The sequence below is a fragment of the Coregonus clupeaformis genome, chromosome 15, assembly GCF_020615455.1.
Source record: "Coregonus clupeaformis isolate EN_2021a chromosome 15, ASM2061545v1, whole genome shotgun sequence".
Classification (NCBI taxonomy): domain Eukaryota; kingdom Metazoa; phylum Chordata; class Actinopteri; order Salmoniformes; family Salmonidae; genus Coregonus; species Coregonus clupeaformis.
The window spans coordinates 61896262-61914948 of record NC_059206.1 but is presented as its reverse complement, the minus strand read 5'-3'; the positions used below and the strand labels follow the sequence as shown (position 1 = coordinate 61914948).

The 18687-nt window shown below is 44.7% G+C and overlaps 1 protein-coding gene across 1 annotated transcript in view; it reads right to left on the bottom strand.

Annotated features, from left to right (window-relative positions):
• Positions 1-18687, bottom strand: part of LOC121582905 (immunoglobulin superfamily DCC subclass member 3) — a 96508-nt gene that overhangs the window by 9983 nt on the left and 67838 nt on the right. The window contains exons 4-7 of the mRNA XM_041899060.2: positions 18523-18653; positions 18200-18337; positions 13934-14092; positions 11165-11330 (exon numbers count right to left, since the gene is read on the bottom strand). Coding sequence (XP_041754994.2) covers positions 11165-11330; positions 13934-14092; positions 18200-18337; positions 18523-18653 — 594 coding nt within the window. The remainder of the gene's footprint in view (positions 1-11164; positions 11331-13933; positions 14093-18199; positions 18338-18522; positions 18654-18687) is intronic.

Below are 18687 nucleotides of genomic sequence, written 5' to 3'. Positions count from 1 at the left end.
AATCATTTTTTTTACGCCTTATATTCTATCCATTTCTCACGTCCTGCCTGCTGATTAGGTCTACTATTCTACAAACAGGGATCAAACACTAACTTAACCCTCCCGTTGTCCTAGGGTCAAAATGACCCGCCACTGTGTTGAACCAACTTTATTAAATTTTTATATTTTTTTGATCATTTGTGAGAAGGAGGCAGTAATACTTTCTTTAAAGTCTCACTGCCTCCTTCTCACAAATGATCCCAAAAATATAAAAATTAAATAAATTTGGTTCAACACAGTGGTGGTCATTTTCCCTAGGACAACGGGAAGGTTAAATCTAGCTCCTCTCTCCGTATCATTGTGTGTCTGACTCCAGATGACTTAGATATGTCTGCAGCTGTTTAAACGGGCTGGAGGTGTCCACACAGACAGATGGGCCACATCAGTCTTCACTACCTTTCCAGGGCACCTCTCTGGCCGTTCATCTCAACGTGGGAGAAACAGGAAATTCTAGTCCAGGAGTCAGGGGCCAGTTTGTTCATGCTGTAGGTGTGTGGTCTCTGAATGAGAAAACTGTGGATGTTCTACAGGTTTTTCAGATTCAGTGAACAAAGTCGTTGTCATAGAAAGACTGAAGGAATTCAAGGACACAACATGAGCATAAGGAGAGGATCATAGTGTACCTTTAGGGTCGCTGGTTTGATTCCCCGAGCCGACTAGGTGAAAATTACTTAAACGTAAATGCCTACAGTACCAGTCAAGTTTGGACACACCTACTCATTCATGGGTTTTTCTTTATTTTTACTATCTTCTGTATACCCCCCTACCTTGTCACAACACAACTGATTGGCTCAAACGCATTAAGATTAACTTTTAAGAAGGCACGCCTGTTAATTGAAATGCATTCCAGGTGACTACCTCATGAAGCTGGTTGAGAGAATGCCAAGAGTGTGCAAAGCTGTCATCAAGGCAAAGGGTGGCTATTTGAAGAATCTCAAATATAAAATATATTTTGATTTGTTTAACCTCTACGGGATCGGTGTCCCGTATACGGGACGGTTGAGCTAATGTGCGCTAATGTGATTAGCATGACTGTTGTAAGTAACAGCAAACTTTCCAGGACATAGACATGTCTTATATGGGCAGAAAGCTTAATTCTTGTTAATCTAACTGCACTGTCCAATTTGCAGTAGCTATTACAGTGAACAAATACCATGCTATTGTTTGAGGAGAGTGCACAACAACAAAAAACGTATCACGGCAACTGGTTTGATACATTCACCTCTGAAGGTAAATAATGTACTTACATTCAGTAATCTTGCTCTGATTTGTCATCCTGAGGGTCCCAGAGATAAAATGTAGCATAGTTTTGTTTGATAAAATCAATTTTTATATTCAAATGTAGGAACTGGGTTCTACAGTTTGAACCCTTGCTGTCTCTGGCTCCACACCCACCCATCTAGATGTGTGAAAGTTAGTGTATAAGCTAATGATCCATCATGTATGACATTCCTGGAAGTGTGTAAACTTACATTTTGTATTACCATATCATTTTTATATGTTCTCTATAGTTATGTACTTGATAATGTATCAATTGACCAATTCGGCACATTTGCGCAGACTTGATACAAAATAGTCCAGTATTGCAATGCTTCACTTCAAAAGGGCTTGAAAACTATTACAGACTACAAAGGGAAGCACAGCCGCGAGCTGCCCAGTGACACAAGCCTACCAGATGAGCTAAACCACTTCTATGCTCGCTTCGAGGCAAGCAACACTGAAGCATGCATGAGAGCACCAGCTGCTCCGGACGACTATGTGATCACGCTCTCCGTAGCCGATGTGAGTAAGACTTTTAAGCAGGTCAACATTCACAAGGCCGCAGGGCCAGACGGATTACCAGGACGTGTACTCCGAGCATGTGCTGACCAACTGGCAAGTGTCTTCACTGACATTTTCAACATGTCCCTGACTGAGTCTGTAATACCAACATGTTTCAAGCAGACCACCATAGTCCCCGTGCCCAAGAACTCTAAGATAACCTGCCTAAATGACTACCGACCCGTAGCACTGACGTCTGTAGCCATGAAGTGCTTTGAAAGACTGGTCATGGCTCACATCAACGCATAATCCCAGAAACCCTAGACCCACTCCAATTTGCATACCGCCCCAACAGATCCACAGATGATGCAATCTCTATCGCACTCCACACTGCCCTTTCCCACCTGGACAAGAGGAACACCTACGTGAGAATGCTATTCATTGACTACAGCTCAGCATTCCAACACCATAGTGCCCTCTAAGCTCATCACTAAGCTAAGGATCCTGGGACTAAACACCTCCCTCTGCAACTGGATCCTGACTTCCTGACGGGCCGCCCCCAGGTGGTAAGGGTAGGTAACAACACATCTGCCACACTGATCCTCAACACGGGGGCCCCTCAGGGGTGCGTGCTCAGTCCCCCTCCTGTACTCTCTGTTCACCCATGACTGCATGGCCAGGCACGACTCCAACACCATCATTAAGTTTGCCGACGACACAACAGTGGTAGGCCTGATCACCGACAACGATGAGACAGCCTATGGGGGAGGTCAGAGATCTGGCCGTGTGGTGCCAGGACAACAACCTCTCCCTCAACGTGACCAAGACAAAGGAGATGATTGTGGACTACAGGAAAAAAAAGGACTGAGCACGCCCCCATTCTCATCGACGGGGCTGTAGTGGAACAGGTTGAGAGCTTCAAGTTCCTTGGTGTCCACATCACCAACGAACTATCATGGTCCAAACACACCAAGACAGTCGTGAAGAGGGCACGACAAAGCCTATTCCCCCTCAGGAGACTAAAAAGATTTGGCATGGGTCCTCAGATCCTCAAAAATTCTACAGCTGCACCATCGAGAGCATTCTGACTGGTTGCATCACCGCCTGGTATGGCAACTGCTTGGCCTCTGACCGCAAGGCACTACAGAGGGTAGGTGCGTACGGCCCAGTACATCACTGGGGCAAAGCTTCCTGCCATCCAGGACCTCTATACCAGGCGGTGTCAGAGGAAGGCCCTCAAAATTGTCAAAGACTCCAGCCACCCTAGTTATAGACTGTTCTCTCTTGCTACCGCCACGGCCAAGCGGTACCGGAGTGCCAAGTCTAGGTCCAAAAGACTTCTCAACAGCTTCTACCCCCAAGCCATAAGCTCCTGAACAGCTAATCATGGCTCCCGGACTATTTGCACTGCCCCCCCCACCCCATCCTTTTTACGCTGCTGCTACTCTGTTAAGTATTTATGCATAGTCACTTTAACTCTACCCACATGTACATATTACCTCAACTACCTCAACTAGCCGGTGCCCCCGCACATTGACTCTGCAACGGTACCCCCTGTATATATGCCTCCCTACTGTCACTTTATTTTACTTCTGCTCTTTTTTTCTCAACACCTTTTTTGTTGTTGTTTTATTCTTACTTGTTTTGTTTAAAATAAATGCACTGTTGGTTAAGGGCTGTAAGTAAGCATTTCACTGTAATGTCTGCACCTGTTGTATTCGGCTCATGTGACCAATACAATTTGATTTGATTTGATTTGATTCACTGGATCAATCTGAAACTTTGCACACACACTGCTGCCATCTAGTGGCCAAAATCTAAATTGCGCCTAAACTGCAATATTATATTGTGGCCTTTCTCTTGCATTTCAAAGATGATGAAAAAACAAAAAATTGAAAACGCATGTTTTTTTGTTTGTATTATCTTTTGCCAGATCTAAAGTGTTATATTCTCCTACATTAATTTCACATTTCCACAAACTTCAAAGTGTTTCAAATGGTATCAATATGTGTTTCAAATGGTATCAATATGCATATCCTTGCTTCAGGTCCTAAGCTACAAGCAGTTAGATTTGGGTATGTCATTTTAGGCGAAAATTGAAAAAAAAAGGTTAACACTTTTTGGTTACTACATGATTCATATGTGTTATTTAATAATTTTGATGTCTTCACTATTATTCTACAATGTAAAAAATAGTAAAAATAAAGAAAAACGCTTAAATGAGTAGGTGTGTCCAAACTTTTGACAGGTAGTGTATCCTGAACCCTCACAATAGAGTCCCACTGTGGAGGTGTCATAATACCCATAAAACCTAGTGGTCAAACAAGGAAATGGTTCCAATTGCTTTTCCCATAGGGGATTTTAGAAACACTTAAAATAAGGGCTGTGTTTCGTGTAGGCTTACTCTGGCGTGACGTTTTGATAAACATGAAAAACCTAAATCTCTCTCAGACAAGGTGACTTTTATCATATTTTGCATTTAACCCTAACCCTTTTCCCCACCTTAACCTAATTCTCCTAACCTGCTAAATACATTTTCCTAACCTGCTGCGTAAGTTGTCCTAACCTGCTACGAAAAGTCAAATCTGACAAAAGCTGTATCCTTTCTAGTCAAAACCCTCCTGAGGCACACCTTCCTTCTCCTTCTCCAGGCCAATCTCACCTTTGACCTCTCAGGTGGCAGCAGTCAAGCGCCCTCAGTCGTCACATTTCTGACAGCCTTTCAAGTGAAGGATGGATGGAGTGTTTTCAGCCAGGCAACCTGACCAGACGCCACAGACACACACCAAAGAGGCCCCAAGGGAGGAGCTACTGAACGTCAGCCTGGCCCGAAAAGATCAGAGCAGGAAGGGGATTCTGGGAAATTTCACAAGGCACTGCATATTTCAGACAGTCCAGCAGCAGGCCCCTGGCCCTGTAGTCCCCCAACACGGTTCTCTCTCCCAGTTTACACACACACACACACCAGGGTTTCCGTTAGGAAAAGGTGGCGCCGGACATTTGACCGGCAACATTTTAATTTACCGGACATTTGAGAAATATACATCCCAACGATCTCGGATAGCACGGACCCAATTGAATCTCGACTTACGTGAGTACGGGCAATGAGGGAAAAGTCGGGGTTGTATTGCTAAAGTTTTTATTAAAAGTATGAATTTAATAAATAGGAAATAAATAGGTAAGTGTTTTCAGAATATAATGTTTACATACTGTTTTACCCACTTCATATGTAAACTCAGCAAAAAAACAAACGTCCTCTCACTGTCAACTGCATTTATTTTCAGCAAACTTAACATGTGTGTGTGAGTGGAGAAGAAAATATCTGTGTTTGGGCCATCTGCCTGGCCTTGCTGTCATGACAGACCGGCAGGTTGACAGCATCATTTACTCATCAGTTCAAGGCCACTTCACCGACTGATGGATCACCCCCAGGCTGGGTGAGGGGGCTGGAGCTGTGTGGGCTCACTGGGCTGGGGATATAGGACTGGATGGGCTCACTGGGCTTGGGCTGGGGCTAGGGTGGGCTCACTGGGCTGAGGCTGGGGCTATGGTGGGCTCACTGGGCTGGGGCTGGGGTGCTGTGTGGGCTCACTGGGTTCAGTGGGCTGGGGGCGAGGGCGATGGGGAGGGTTCTGTTGTTCAGCCACTGGGGCCGTGTGTTTGCAAAGTTGTCACTGAACGAGCCCGTGAAAGGCAAGGGGTAGCCATTCCAGTTCTCACCACTCTAAACTAGAGAGAGGAGGGAGGGGAAAGGGAAGAAAGGAGGAGGGGGTGCATGGGCAAGTTATAGGGCTGATGTTCAACCCCTATTACTAGCCTGTTCAACCTCTCTTTCGTAAAGTCTGAGATCCCCAGAGATTGGAAAGCTGCCGCGGTCATACCCCTCTTCAAAGGGGGTGACACTCTAGATCCAAACTGTTATAGACCTATATCCATCCTGCCCTGCCTTTCGAAAGTATTTGAAAGCCAAGTTAACAAACAGATCACCGACCATTTCGAATAATAATAATAATAATAATATGCCATTTAGCAGATGCTTTTATCCAAAGCGACTTACAGTCATGCGTGCATACATTTTTTTTGTGTATGGGTGGTCCCGGGGATCGAACCCACTACCTTGGCGTTACAAGCGCCGTGCTCTACCAGCTGAGCTACAGAATCCCACCATACCTTCTCCGCTATGCAATACGGTTTCCGAGCTGGTCATGGGTGCACCTCAGCCACGCTCAAGGTCCTAAACAATATTATAAACGCGATCGATAAAAGACAGTATTGGCAGCCGTCTTCATCGACCTGGCCAAGGCTTTCGACACTGTCAACCACTGCATTCTTATTGGCAGACTAAATAGCCTTGTTTTCTCTAATGACTGCCTCGCCTGGTTCACCTACTACTTCTCAGATAGAGTTCAATGTGTCAAATCGGAGGGCCTGTTGTCTGGACCTCTGGCCGTCTCTATGGGGGTGCCACAGGGTTCAATTCTTGGGCCGACTCTATTCTCTGTGTATATCAATGATGTCGCTCTTGCTGCTGGTGATGCTCGTATCCACCTCTATGCGGACGACACCATTTTGTATACATCTGGCCCTTCATTGGACACTGTGTTAACAAACCTCCAAACGAGCTTCAATGCCATATAACGCTCCTTCCGTAGCCTCCAACTGCTCTTAAACACTAGTAAAAATAAATGCATGCTCTTCAACCGAACGCTGCTTGCACCCGCCCACCCGACTAGAATCACTACTCTCGGCGGGTCTGACCTAGAGTATGTGGACAACTACAAATACCTAGGTGTCTGGTTAGACTGTAAACTCTCCTTCCAGACTCACATTAAGCATCTCCAATCAAAAGTTAGATCTAGAATCGGCTTCCTATTTTGCAACAAAGCCTCCTTCACTCATGCTGCCAAACATGCCCTCGTAAAACTGACTATCCTACCGATCCTTGACTTCGGCGATGTCATTTACAAAATAGCCTCCAACACTCTACTCAGCAAATTGGATGTAGTCTATCACAGTGCCATCCGTTTTGTCACCAAAGCCCCATATACTACCCACCATTGTGACCTGTACGTTCTTGTTGGCTGGCCCTCACTACATATTCGTCGCCAAACCCACTGGCTCCAGGTCATCTATAAATCACTGCTAGGCAAATCCCTGTCTTATCTTAGCTCACTGGTCACCATAGCAACACCTACCCGTAGTCTGTGCTCCAGCAGGTATATCTCACTGGTAATCCCCAAAGCCAACACCTCCTTTGGCCGCCATTCCTTCCAGTTCTCTGCTGCCAATGACTGGAACGAACTGCAAAATCTCTGAAGCTGGAGACTCTGATCTCCCTCACTAACTTTAAGCGTCAGTTGTCAGAGCAGCTTACCGATCACTGCACCTGTACACAGCCTTTCTGAAATTAGCCCACCCAACTACCTCATCCCCATATTGTTATTTATTTTGCTAATTTGCACCTCAGTATCTCTATTTGCACATCATCTTTTGCACATCTATCATTCCAGTGTTAATACGAAATTGTAACTATTTTGCACTATGGCCTATTTATTGCCTTACCTCCATAACTTACTACATTCGCACACACTGTATATATATTTTCTGTTGTATTTTTGACTTTATGTTTTGTTTACCCCATATGTAACTCTGTGTTGTTGTTTTTATCGCACTGCTTTGCTTTATCTTGGCCAGGTCGCAGTTGTAAATGAGAACTTGTTCTCAACTGGCTTACCTGGTTAAATAAAGGTGAAAGAAAAAATACATAAAAAAATTAGAAGAACATCAAGTCCCTGCCCCTCCAAGTCAACCAACCAACATCCAGCACATATACGCACACACACACATGAGCACGTACAGACGCACATGTACGAGCACACACACACACACACACACACACACACACAAAGTAAGTAGGTTCACCTTGGACCACCTGAAGTCCCTGGTCAAAACAATATAATCCTACTGTTATTTTTGCATTAGCTGCCAATCTGAACTTAATGTGACACCATTTTAGCTCACACAGAGTTCACACATGTCAGACTGTCACACACAGTGTGTGTAATTGGGTACAGTGTATAATTGGATACAGTGTGTGCTGCAGGGAGACAGTCTAAAGGGCAATGCACAGGAGAATTTGCATGTTTGATTATGTGTGTGTATGTATGCATGTGAATGTGTGTGCGTGTGTGCAAAATAGAATCGATCACCTTGCTTTCTTATCCTATTCTCTCTTGCAGGTCAACAGCATGGGGAGAGTGCTGTAGGGAACAATGTGGAGTATGTGCATATCTCTAGTGTTGTCCCTTTCATTTGCAGGAAAACATACGCACGCACCAGGGTTTCCGTTAGGAAAATGTGGCACCGGACAACGTGACCGGGAAGATTTTAATTTACTGGCTATTTGAGAAATTTACCGGACCCATATGCATTGGGTGCGTAACCCTTTGGCGTCCATCCACGGTGCTCAGGATGACAGAAATCACATTTAGATGTTGGTAATTAATCTGAACAGAACATGCAACTCCTGTAATGAAGCAGCCAATAAAACACTTGCCATAATGGAATTTGTGGGAAAACACCATTCTAAACAGCGCGCCTGATGAGAGCTGTTCCATATGTGACAAAGATGAAAATCTCTGTTAGAAACTTAGAAAGAAGGGGAATCTAAAGAGGCAAAAACTAGGATGGGTTGCTAATATGACTAGGATTGTGTCTTTGGCTTCTGGACAACTAAAGAAAGTTGATATGAAAACCAATAGAACAGCAGAGAAATGCCGATTTCAATGGTATATGAGGAAGCCTTTATAAAATAATTGCCTCCACGTTTCTATGGTTAGATTTTGCCTAAGCTACTTTGAAGCAAGGTAAGACATGGCTCATAATATGAAAAATGAGGTTTCAAACAATTAAGTATATGTTTTCAAAATGCATACTGCTTCCAGCTCACATTGCAAAGTAGTGGGTGGCGTGCTGATAGCCTGCCTACCGTTACACACACACACAAACACACACACACACACACACACACACACACCCCCGCTAGGGATGGTGGAATATTCTAATTAACATCTCACACTGCTAAGTAATCTTGCACAAAGGCAGGCCTCCAATATCAGATACAGGCTATCTATATCACAGCAGAAACAGTGAGCTGTAGGGGCATATCATTACCTCTGCCTTGCACCTGTAGGGAAGACTGGGGCCTGTTGAATGTGATTTTATATCCTTTCAATAATTCCTCCATAGGAAAGGAAAACAGCATGATCTGCTGTGATGACAACAGAAAATAAGAGCTACTTGGACTTGAACTAGGCTTGCTTTGCTCGCCCAACCAAGAGTGTGAGTTCTTTGAGCAATCCGACAAAGACTGTTCTGTAGAACTAAAATTGTAGTGCACCAGATAGAGACTTAAGATGTGCTGTAGGAATGTATCAGAATAGCAATGAGGTAAGCTACCAGCCTCGCACCCAAACACTTACCTCACAACAGTAAAACTCTGCACATACTGTAGTCCTACTAAGTAAGTTAGGATGCCACGTAAAGTTATGTTCCATAAATGACTGGGCTGGCTACATTTCTTGTTCGGCTAACTCAGTTTATGAGCCAATTAGCTAATGGTAGTGAAGGAACTCTGGCCTCCATACTTAACCAGTCCCAGTGTAGTGGGTGTGATGCATGAGACAGATGCAGAGCAGTGTCTGGTGGCGGTCTATCACTAGGCTGCCCTCTAACCCCTCTTCATCTCTCTTTCTCTTTCTCCCTCTCTCGCTCTCCATCACTCTCTTTCCCTACAACACAGTCTGCTTTAGCCATCCAACTCCAGCGCCTAATGTGCTCTCTCTCTCTCTCTCTGTCTTTCTCTCTCTCTCTTTCTCTCTCTCTCTCTCTCTCTCTGCCCCTCTCTCCTCTTCACCTCTGCCTGGCCCTCTCTCTTTCTCTGTGACTGTGACTGGTAGAGGAGAGCAGTGTGTCTGAGTGATGGTAGTGCCTAGGCCTCTCTCTCCCCCATGTACCACTAGGTCTAGAACACCTGCATCATTTACATGTACTTCACTGTCCCGCTTTATTGATTTTCTTGTGCATATGTAATGTAATCACTTCACCATCCTTCGCATTTATAAATATTAACACAAACAGATGGATTCTCACTCATGCAAAACACGACTGGTGTACAGCACTGAACTTATCATGTATAATAAACCTGTATATAAAACAGAATTTCTTTCATTTCCCACAGCCAGAAATAAATCAAACCTATAAATCTTTCAAAGGCTGACAGTTAAAATGTATGCATAATACGATCTCCCCTGTCTGCGTGAACAAATATAGGTATGCCTAATATATAATGAAATACTGTATATTCTTTGTGTTATGGGCTCTGGTCAAAAGTAGTGCACTATATAGGGAATAGCCACTGTGAAATCTTCAACAGGAAAACATCAAAACACATGCAGGACATTGATAGAATACCTTGAAAAGTAAGCGCACCAAATTCAGGAGAACCATCCAAGCATCCAGTAATCTGAGGTATTACTGAGCTATAACTCCTAGCTCTACCACATACCCTAGGCTATGTTTGGAGTCTACATGTTTACATGTTTGTAAGTCGCTCTGGATAAGAGCGTCTGCTAAATGACTTAAATGTAAATGTACTCTTTGACCTGAATGAGAAGCATTCTGACATTGGCCACCAGGCTGTCTGGCTCCGTGTTTAACGGTTCTGGGGAAACACTGGTGGTGACAACCACTCAGGACAATAAAACAGCAAAGCTGCAAATACAGTAGCAGACCTTAATCATTATCATTACACTGAGCCACCCTCCTAGACTTGGAGCCAGGCCAGTCCCAGCCCCATTACAACCCTCCCGTCTCTCCCTGCCTGCCTCAACCCGCCCGGCCACCACAATACTAAACACAATAACCTGGCCTCATCATCTCTCATATGGAGAATGTTAAATGACACAATAACCTGGCCGTGCCTTCTGTTCTGTTCCTGGAAATTCCACCAGACAGCCTTGGGAGCCGGTCCAGCAGTGAGTCGATAGATACCCTCGTAATGTAATGTTACAGCTCCATTTAAACAAGTCAGTGTATCTCTTGGCAGACATCTTTGCCAGCTGTTTCATTAGCGCAGTAGATCAGATCAATCAAGAGAGAAATAATGGAGCGTTTGATTACGCCAATGACACTGCCAGCCATGCACATATGGGATGTAGCTTTGTTACAGTGGATAGATGGATGCATGAATGAATGGATATAGTGTTATTACAATACAGAATGAGTACAGTCCCTGTTACTGTCAGCACACAAGTCAATAGAACACATTTACTATATGTATCTCTATGGCTGTACGTTAACTCACGTGTTGTTGTTCCTAAGTTTGACGTGCCCTCCAGGCTCCAGGATCTGCCCGTTCTTCAGCCAGGTGAGCTGGGGCACAGGGTCGCCCTGCGCCTGGCAGGTGAAGATAGCAGTGGTGCCCACAGGCCGGGTGATGGACTGGGGAGGCTGCACAAACTCTGCTGGGGCTGTGGCAGATGCAGGGGAAACAAGGAAAGACAGATATTGAGCTACTTACAAACTGAATATCAAGTGCCTTGCTACATAGATACAGTAACTTGCTGACAGGGGCTTTCCCATTCCCCATACTATGCTGCACAACAACTATGTTTTTTCACCAGTGGTTTGAAAACATAAGCTACCAAGGTATTTTGAAAAAGAAGGAAGCTCCCAGAGCCTTCTAGAGAGAAGGGAAAGAGAGGAATGAAGGTGTATTATTCTGGGCCTAATCACATTTATCAGAACTAGATTGTGTGTGTGTGTGAGGGGGGGAATTAGCGACAGAGTTTAGCAACAAAACGATTAGCTGAGGATCAGACTAACGTCATTAGAGCTGAGAAGAAGCAGATCTAGGAACCCAAAAAGAGAGGAGGAGGAGGAAGAGGAAGAGGAGGAGAGGGAACAGGGAATCTGTTCACAAACGGCAGACTACCTATTATAGAACACATAAACTGAGTAAAAGGCAATGCAGCGCAGATACAGTATCTTTCCCCAAAAAGCCTTTCAGTATTGCACACTACACAACTACTGACCTTCAGCCTCCAGCCAATGATCCATCCCTCAATCTCTCCCTCCCTAGGAGTCATTCTTTCCCTCCTCCCTGTGAGCTATGAGCCATGCTCCATTTGCTCTAATTGACACAGAGGTACAGGTAATGCAAATCTCTATTACCTCTTAATTAAACAGTGTTTAGTTTCGCCTCAAATTTGTGATTACGCTCCTCCCGGATCCGATCCGAGCTGTTGGTTGGTATTGCTGTTGCTATTTCTGTTGGCGTAATTATCTCCCCTCGTTATTCATCGCCTTATTAATAGCCGCATCAATATTGTCAACCATGATAAGATAACTTGAGTTATTTTCCTAATAATTAGACTGCAATTAGGGATCATCTAGTCGTAATTTACAATGAGATCCTTCCCACAATCAGCAACTATTTTCCCTCCCACTCTCACATCAGCAGGTTGATTTGCCTGTCAGCTAATCTTTCTATCTATCCTATCTTCCCGTAAACAAACCCTCCCCTTTCTAGTTCTAGTTATTTAGCATCCTCTATCTATCTAATTCTAATCTTAAGAGAAGAGGTGTTATGATGGTTTTCTAATCTCAGCTATCTCCATACTGTATGTCACCCTGTCAGTAAGGTGCTGGGACCTGAAATTCACACCATTCTAGGTACTGTGGTATGATGAGGATTAGGTTGGCTCTATCCTCCTGTCCATCACTCTCTCCATCTCCCCTTTTATCTCTCTATCTCCATCTTCATCTCTCTCTCTCATCTCTCTCATCTCTCTCTCTCTCTGTTCCTTTTCATCTCTCTCTCTCCATCTCTCTCTGTTTTCTCTTTAGAGGCTGTGTGTATGTAAGGTGGGGCTGGAGGGAAGGGCTGGAGGGGGGCGGGGGGATGGTGGGTCAGGGAGAGTATTGATGTGCAATTGTGGTGTGGGTCTGATCAGCACGCTTTCCCCCATTCCCTCTCTATCTTTCTCTCTCCCTCTTTCAATCCCCTCCTCTCTCTCTATCCTTCTCTCTCTCCCTCTCCCCCTACTCTCTATTACTCTTCCCCAATCTCTCTTCTTCCCTCTCTCCCTCTCCTCCTAATCTCTCTCACTCTCTCTTATTCCTTCTCTCTCTCTCCCCACTCTCTCTTTTTCCATTACTCTCTCTCTCCCCTCACTCTCCCGCTCTGAGGTAAATGAAGGGTAGTGCAGTGAGCAGAGGGCCGCTGTACCAACCATCTGGCCAGGAAGATCACATCAATTCTATTAAGCAACAGCCTACCTTACTCTGATCAAAACAGCTGTCCGGACGGCGGGAGGGAGTCGGCCGTATGCTGCTCCTCTATATAGTCACTGAGGCCTTATCACCATAACAACCCTCTCATAGCCAGACAGTCAGTCAGTCATATGCACCCCGACTGTGAAATACGTCCAGGAGGAGAACACTGTTGCCATGTGAATATGAAGCAATGCTTCTTCAAGGATTTAGCCTTTAGTTACTTATTCATAATAAAACACATGTATTGTACAGTATATCTCATCAGATCGTTAGCTGAGGGCGCTTTCTAGTTTTCACTGATTGATAAAGAAACCATAGACATTGACACATGGGCAGGCCCTTTGGCCGATAAGCATGTGAGGCAAACGCTGAATGCTTCCTACTCTGTGTCAGAAGGCCCTACCTGCACCCCTAACCACCTCCAATTGGTCAAATATAAGTAAGAAAATCACAAAGCGAATGAGACACACACACATTTGTTTTACTAACCTTGTGTGGACCTAAAATTGATTTCCATTCAAAATCACACACACACACACCAGTGGAGGCTGGTGGGAGGAGCTATTGGAGGACGGGTTCATTGTAATTGCTGGAATGGAATAAATGGAAAGGGATCAAACACATCAAACATATGGAAACCACGTTTGACTCCGTTCCATTTTTAAATTCCAGCCATTACAATGAGCCCATCCTCCTATAGCTCCTCCCACCAGCCTCCACTGACACTGACACACACACACACACACACACACAAACACACACACTATACTGAGTGGGTGTGTAAGTAAAGGCTCACCTTGGACCACCAGACGTCCCTGAGCGGTTCTGCGTACACGGGTCCCTGGTTTGTTGGCAGCGCAGACGTAGACGCCAGAGTGCTGGACCCCGACATCTGTGATCATCAGGTTCCCTGTACCCAGCACCTGGATGCCCTCCACACCTATCGGACGGCCATCTGAGGAGACAGGGGAGAGGAGAGGGGAGGAGGAGAGGAGAGGAGGAGAGGAGAGGAGAAGAGGGGAGGGGAGGGAATAGGAGAGGAGATGAAATGAGGGAAGGAATAGAGAGAGAGAGAGAGAGAAAGCGAGAGAGAGAGAAGAGGAGGAGAGGAGGGAGATAGCAAATTAGCTGAGTTAGCTTAGAATATAAAAAAATATGCCCTTTAAATATACACAAAAAGGCTATAAAAATACCAAGGGAGATTAATGATTGATTAAACATACACAAAAGAGTAAACGCTGGAGAAGAGGAGATGCTATTTTAGTTCTCCCCATACCGCTGAGAAACACATTTCACAGTAAATATCAGATCAGTTCTCACAAGTGTGACAGAGCACATCTTGTGGGAATCACCATATTCAGTACAAAGGTGGCAAACGAGGCGAGTGTATTGGGCGAGGGCCAAGGCCACTCCGACACAGCAAGTGACGCAGAAGAACTATGTTGCCATGACTCCATTGTGTGTTAGTGTGTGTGATTGTATGTGTGTGTGAGGGGGTCTGTTTTACCTCCCCCGCCCCCTCCTCCCCACCCCGCTCTCTGACAGGCTAGTGACACACACACACCAGTTCAATCTCCCGGTTTGACAAAGCCCTCTACTGCCTCAGCCACACCATGCTTTAAACTGGGGAAATGCCCTCTGAGCAGGCAGAGCTACACAGATAAGCTAGGCTGCCACTCCCTCTGTCCCTCCATCAAATACCCTGTCCATATCGTCCTATTACAATGACCTGACCAAGGACCAAGAAAGACATGGCACAGCCGAAGATATTTTAGTCCCTCTTTATCTTTGTAACATCTGCGTCCTGTGTGTCCCGGCTTAGAGTGTTAAAGGGCTGTGCGGGGGACATGGCCACTATGCTAAAAGCCTGCAGAGACAGCAGACTGGCCATCCTCCTCTCATCACATCCTCAGACAGATCGCTAGCAGACAGCTAGCCAGAGACTGGGGCCATATGGTCAGGTCCGGGCCTTTTATAGGAGGGCAACACACACGTCTCCTCTGTGAGCACTATGTGCATCTGAGCAGAACCACAACAAGGAAAGGGAGGGCCATTTGGAAACACTCCACAAACCTGGACCTCTACAAGACACTGCACTGTGGGCTGAAGAGAAACAAGAGAATGGAAAAAGGTGCACAGTACATCCAGATTTCACCAGAATGCCTTCAAACAACAATATACAAACCTCAGCCCTTCTGTGTTCATGTAGCTGCAACAAACAGCACCAACAGTGGGCTGTAGGCTACAGGATTTTATTATTATTATTCAGACATATTTACAACCCAATTGAAACAGCTTAGTCAGCCAGTGGAGTTTCTTATCGACTGTAGTAGAAGCTATGGCTAGTAGAGTATAACTTAAACATGCTCCATGGTACTGTTAAGTACAAGCCTCAGGCTCTCAGCCCGACCCTCCCACTACCAGCCCAGTTCCATAAAGGGACTCAGCAAGGAGTGGCTAAACAACTGTGAAGCATATAATTGGCGTTATCAGCCCTCTACAATAAGCCTTACCCAAGTCGGGCTAGCTGCTGAGTACTCACTCACTCACTCACTCACTCACTCACTCACTCACTCACTCACTCACTCACTCACTCACTCACCTCACTCACTCCTCTCTCTCTCTCTCTCTCTCTCTCTCTCTCTCTCTCTCTCTCTCTCTCTCTCTCTCTCTCTCTCTCTCTCTCTCTCTCTCTCTCTCTCTCTCTCTCTCTCTCTCTCTCTCTCTCTCTCTCTCCTGAAATCCAGAGGCGTCATGCCCATAAGGGGAACAAGGGGACGTGCCCCCTCAGATTTGTCCTGTTTTTACATTTTTCAGATGTTAAATTAATTACTCAACTTAATTTTAAGCCCACTTTTTATCATCCTTATTTATTGAAAAATATCTCTCAGCAGTATTTTGCGGAGGGGACACCCTGACTATTCCCCCCCCCCCCTATTCTCTCTAGTAAGTGGTTCCTTCCAAGGTGCACCACAGAGCAAAGATATGCTACGTCAGCGGAGAAGGAGAGAGAGTGTCGAGTGACACACACAGTGTTTGATTTGATTTTAACTGCCGGTGATGAACAGGACTCGCAGGAGGAATGTTTGTAAATGAATTTGATCAAGCTATGTAGCCTATTGATTCCTTCTTGATTAATAAATAAAACAAAAATGTTTTGTTGTTTCTCTGTAATACTAGCCAACTAGCAATTTTATGAAGTTGGCTTTAGCTAGCCAGCTAAATATGTTCCCAATCTCCCAACCTCATAACTAGATACCAAGCCACTTCAGGCTATCAATCAAGTTAGAGTAGCTTGTCTAACTATCTTAGCTGGCACTTAGCTGGTTGCTAGACTTGAGAAAATACTAAAATAGCTTTAATTATTTGGTTATGATACTATATACCGGTGTGGCAGTTGTACTAAACTCCTAAGGCATAAAAGTTCTTAAAGCTGCAATATGTAACTTTTTGGGCAACCTGACCAAATTCACAAAGAAATGTAAGTAATATGTCTGTCATTCTCATCGAAAGCAAGTAAAAAGCGGTAGATCTGTTCTATGTGCGCTATTTCTATGCTTCCCGTTCTTAAGTTTTGTTTTTGCGACTTTTACTTTCAATTTTGTACAGCAGCTTCAAACAGCTGAAAATACAAAAATATATTTCACAGCGGTTTAGATTGTACAATTATTCTTTATACTATGCATTGCTTGTTTTGTCACATAAACTGAAATTGGGCGAACTAATTTTTGCAACCAGGAAATGGCGGAGCGATTTCTGCATATTGCACCTTTAAAGAATCAATGTGCATCATTCATTAAAATGACAATTGAAAAGCTAAAGAGGTATGCTTAGATAACCTATGCAGAAAAATTAGGCATAATGATTATGGCTCTCTGGCAGGAAAAAGCTTTTTCAGGTGTTTGAAAAATCACCCCCCCCTCCATCACGTACTACTTGCCCCCTCTAAAATAATGGTTGCATGACGCCCCTGCTGAAATCCCATTGTGTCAGCATTTAATTACAGCAACATTGTGTGAGGCAATATCCACAATCTGATTAAGGCTCCTCTCTGGTTGGGGAGAGGCTGCAATTTACATTTTGAACAGCAAATCAGATTGGATAATAGCTTTGAAAAACAAATATCAGATTGCAAAATTGGTAGTGGCAGACTTTGAGTGATGGCCAAGAGGAACGTGTGAAGCGGGGGGGACTGAATCCTGCCTGGGCTCAATCCTGTCTGTGTTTCACTTACTCACTTTAGAGGTTCATCTCTACCAGGAGAGTAAAGAATGCATTCATCAAAAAACAAAATTGTATTTAGGCCCCAAAGACTGATCAAGGCTGCAATCCCCTGCTTCATGTGTACATAAGATGAATGTTCTATTAGACATTACATAAAGGAACATACTACACGTATGTACACAATGCAGAGACGAGCTAACCCAGACACACATACATACATGCACACTTCAACAAAAACATAAACATCAACGCAACTGCGCGTGCGTACAAAAACACACACAAATACACACTGGACAGCAGGAGCCTACTTTATCACTGTGCTGTACCACATTAGAAGCAGTCACTGAACACTGCTTTTTTCCTCCATTAATTTATATCAAGGTCAGCAAGATAATGTCTGGTACATAGGCTTTCAACATTCCAAATAATTTGGAACCATCTGGGAAAAAATGGGCTCCATGCACGCTGTGAAGGCAGCAAGCCATGACCAATTTCACACGCAAAGCCGCTGTATCTTATTGTATCAAAATGTTCAGTTTAACAGAATGTCCTCTTCAATCTCTGTATTTTGCCTGTGTGCTTTATATAAATGTATATATAATTCAGCTATACTACTATGGTGACATGGTTTTTAAATCAGCTGCAATAGTGATGTATTTCAAGTCGGGTTTCGGATGATTGCAAACTAGACAAGCAATCTAACATGGAACCTTTTGGAAGATAGAAGGGTTCTATAGCCCTCAAGGCCTGAGAGGCAGGGTGGTTTAACGCCTGTGCAGCACCCTGAAGGCTGCAGCTTTGATTTGATGTAAAAGAGAAAGCAGGGTTTTGGTCTTACCAAGCCTGCTCCATGACACGATGGGGCGGGGATATCCTGTGGCAACACATTCCAAGATGGCCGTCTGGTGAACGGTGAGAGTGAGGTTTTCAGGACCCACGAGGATCATGGGCTCTTTGTAAACAGAAGACTGGGAGCCTGCAAAAAAAAAGGGGGGGGATTGCAACATTTAATTGGATTTCACTGTTGTGCATTATCTCCAGCGTGAGCATCTTGGCGGTTAGGCTGTGTGAGATGATGCATATTTGTGCAGTGGGTGGATACCAAGGGAAGGTGTGTATGTGTGTGTGTATATATATATATGTATATATGAGTATTGAGACCTGAGACGGTGAGGCGAGCCCCGGCACTGTGCTTTACTCCTGCACTGTTGTGGGCCACACAGCAGAACACACCACCATCCTCCTGGCGCAGACCTGTGATCTGCAGGACACCAGTGGGGAGCAGGGTATACCTGACAGAGAGAAGGAATGGGAGGAGGGAGGGGG